Source organism: Montipora foliosa, chromosome 2 (genome assembly GCF_036669935.1).
Source record: "Montipora foliosa isolate CH-2021 chromosome 2, ASM3666993v2, whole genome shotgun sequence".
Lineage (NCBI taxonomy): Eukaryota > Metazoa > Cnidaria > Anthozoa > Scleractinia > Acroporidae > Montipora > Montipora foliosa.
In genome coordinates, this window is record NC_090870.1 from 13308147 (window position 1) to 13310646 (window position 2500).

The 2500-nt window shown below is 41.0% G+C and overlaps 1 protein-coding gene across 1 annotated transcript in view; it reads left to right on the forward strand.

The window, feature by feature from the left end:
• LOC137992487 (DIS3-like exonuclease 1) overlaps nucleotides 1–2500 on the forward strand; it is a 53848-nt gene that overhangs the window by 32275 nt on the left and 19073 nt on the right. The window contains exons 16-18 of the mRNA XM_068837844.1: nucleotides 804–872; nucleotides 1119–1217; nucleotides 1908–2000. Of these exons, the coding sequence (XP_068693945.1) occupies nucleotides 804–872; nucleotides 1119–1217; nucleotides 1908–2000 (261 nt within the window). The remainder of the gene's footprint in view (nucleotides 1–803; nucleotides 873–1118; nucleotides 1218–1907; nucleotides 2001–2500) is intronic.

The window sequence follows — 2500 nt, forward strand, 5'->3', positions numbered from 1 at the left end:
CTCGCTCGTTCCTCGCTCGTTCGGGTTTTTGACACAAACAACTCGTGCATAAAACCCCGTACGCCGCACTTTCTATGAAGTAAACTATTTATATCCCTCGTTGTTCAAATGATGCCGCTGCAAGGTCACAATAGTGGCTGGATATTCTGCAGTTGCTCCCGTAAAAAAATTTTAGTAAACCTATCTTTTTTCTCAACAAAAATATTAAAACCTAAAGATGCATTCTTCAACAAAGTGCTCCGTTCAGTGCGAATGGCTCATTTCCGAGTTGCTGCATGCCACAGTTTCAAAGCGAGTCCTGTTGCACACTCATTCAGATGGAAATGAGTACCGTATTCTTATGCAAATCATTTCCCTTACAGTAGTTGAGCACCAAGACTCACTTCGAAACCGAGACAAACAGCAACTCGGAAATGGCCAATTGCTCATTTTTCCATCAATCTTTGACACTAACGGTTGGAGAATTCAACGTAGCGAGAAAGAGCTTCCGAGCAACTCGGTGTTATTATTCGTTTAATTAAGACTTGTTTGTTTGTAGTAATTAAGTTTGAATAGCTCAGTCATCATCACGATGGAAGACTTTTTTACGTGGTCCGTCGCCCTTTCCCTTCCCAATTATTGGTGTTTCGTATGGTACCATAACATTGCCGTTACGTTAAACAGTAGGGCGGATTCAATCCTCAGTACAGTTTGTTGCAAGTGTTGAAACTGGTTAGAGCCTCCTCAAATATCAACGTTAAAGGAGAATTTCTTGCCCTCGTTTGACCTGCTCACACTTTGCATTTCTTGGAACGTTTTTTCAGGAAGTCGCATTTGATCTTTAGCATTGATCCAAAAGGATGCGAGGATGTGGATGACACGCTGTCTGTTAGGTACGTTTTAGCTGCACTGCGTGGCCTCGCGAGTGTAATTTTCAACAGTGTTGCTTTGTAAGGATTTCACTTAATGTTAATGGGTAATGGACAAAGTGTGGTTGCTAATAGTTTTAAAGTCAGAATGGCAGACCATTAAAGAACCAAATTCCCGTTTATATTTTTTTTAAAATTAAGGCTCAGCAAAATGAATTTTCTCATCTAATGTTCTTTTATTGATTTCTTTCCTTCATATTTTGCTTTAAGGTGGCTGAAACACGGTAAGATAGAGCTTGGGGTTCACATCGCAGACGTGTCTCACTTTGTTAAACCTGCCTCGCTGACAGACGTTGAAGCAAGGTCCAGGTTTGTTCGAGTTTGTGATAGAGGTTACCAATTGAGGCGTAGTAGCCAAGCGAGAGGTTCAACCATTTGTGTCATCCATTGGTAACTCTTCAGATCAAAATATTCAAATATTCTTGAAAAAGAATATTTGAAACTGTGGGAAGAAAGTATCGAAGGGGATCTATACTGAACATTATCTTACCCAGTCCGTAGATGTGCTGTAAAATCTCAACATGTGCACACACATGAAAATGATGCGGGTACATGTCCCAGGGATATGTTGCAGCGACATGTCCCCTCGTGTTAGCCGATACGTTTACAATTGTGCAACACCGATTTTGGGATGATGTATTTTTGGGGTGATATTGTCCCCGCGACGTGCCCCAAGAAGTCGTCGCGGGGACAAAATCACCCCAAAATCGGTGTTGCACAATTATAAACTAATCGGCTAACACGAGGGGACATGTCGTTGCGACATATCCCTGGGACATGTACCCGCAACATTTTCATGTGTGTGCACATGTTGTGATTTTGTGCCTGCTACATGTCCCGCGACACTTCCCTGCTACATGTCGCCTCAGTGTGCACTACACAAGTTTTTTTGTCGCTGCGGCATGTCGCTGCAACATGTCCCTGCAACATGACCTCTCGTGTGTCAGTACCTTATTAGTAATCAGTGTATAAAAGCAATTATTTCTCTTTTTTCAACAGATCTACTACAGTGTATTTGGCTGATAGAAGATTCGATATGTTACCAGAACTGCTGAGCGCTGATTTGTGTTCTCTCATTGGAGGTGTTGATAGGTAACACTAATTTTTTTGTGCGTCCGCTCTTACATGCATGACCTAGTGTCCCTTGGGCTCAAGCTGCAATACTGTATTTAGAAACACAATTTCACAAACAACACTTACATACAAACTAACAAACAAAGATCTCATCGGTTTTTAAAGAAACCTAATAAAGAGATTGCTGCGTGTTGTTCCGGAATTGCCATTGAAGTGTTAGCTTCTTACGTTTCTAATTTCTCCTAAATTTTACGTCGTGAAGAGTCAAACACGTTTCAAAATTCTGGGCAATAGAGGTTGCAGTTGTTTGAATTCATTATTTGGCCCAGCTATGAAAAGCTTTGAGTTTTCTTGTTTTTGTTTGTCATTTTTCTTGGCTTTGCTCGTCGTATTTCTCACAAATGAGTTTTTAAAAGTGACAGTTGGCTCCTTTGTTAGATTTTATCTCTATTTTTTCACGCGCGTGGTTGCTACAGCAACTTACTAGTTCAATTGTACTTCCATCGTCCAATGAGATG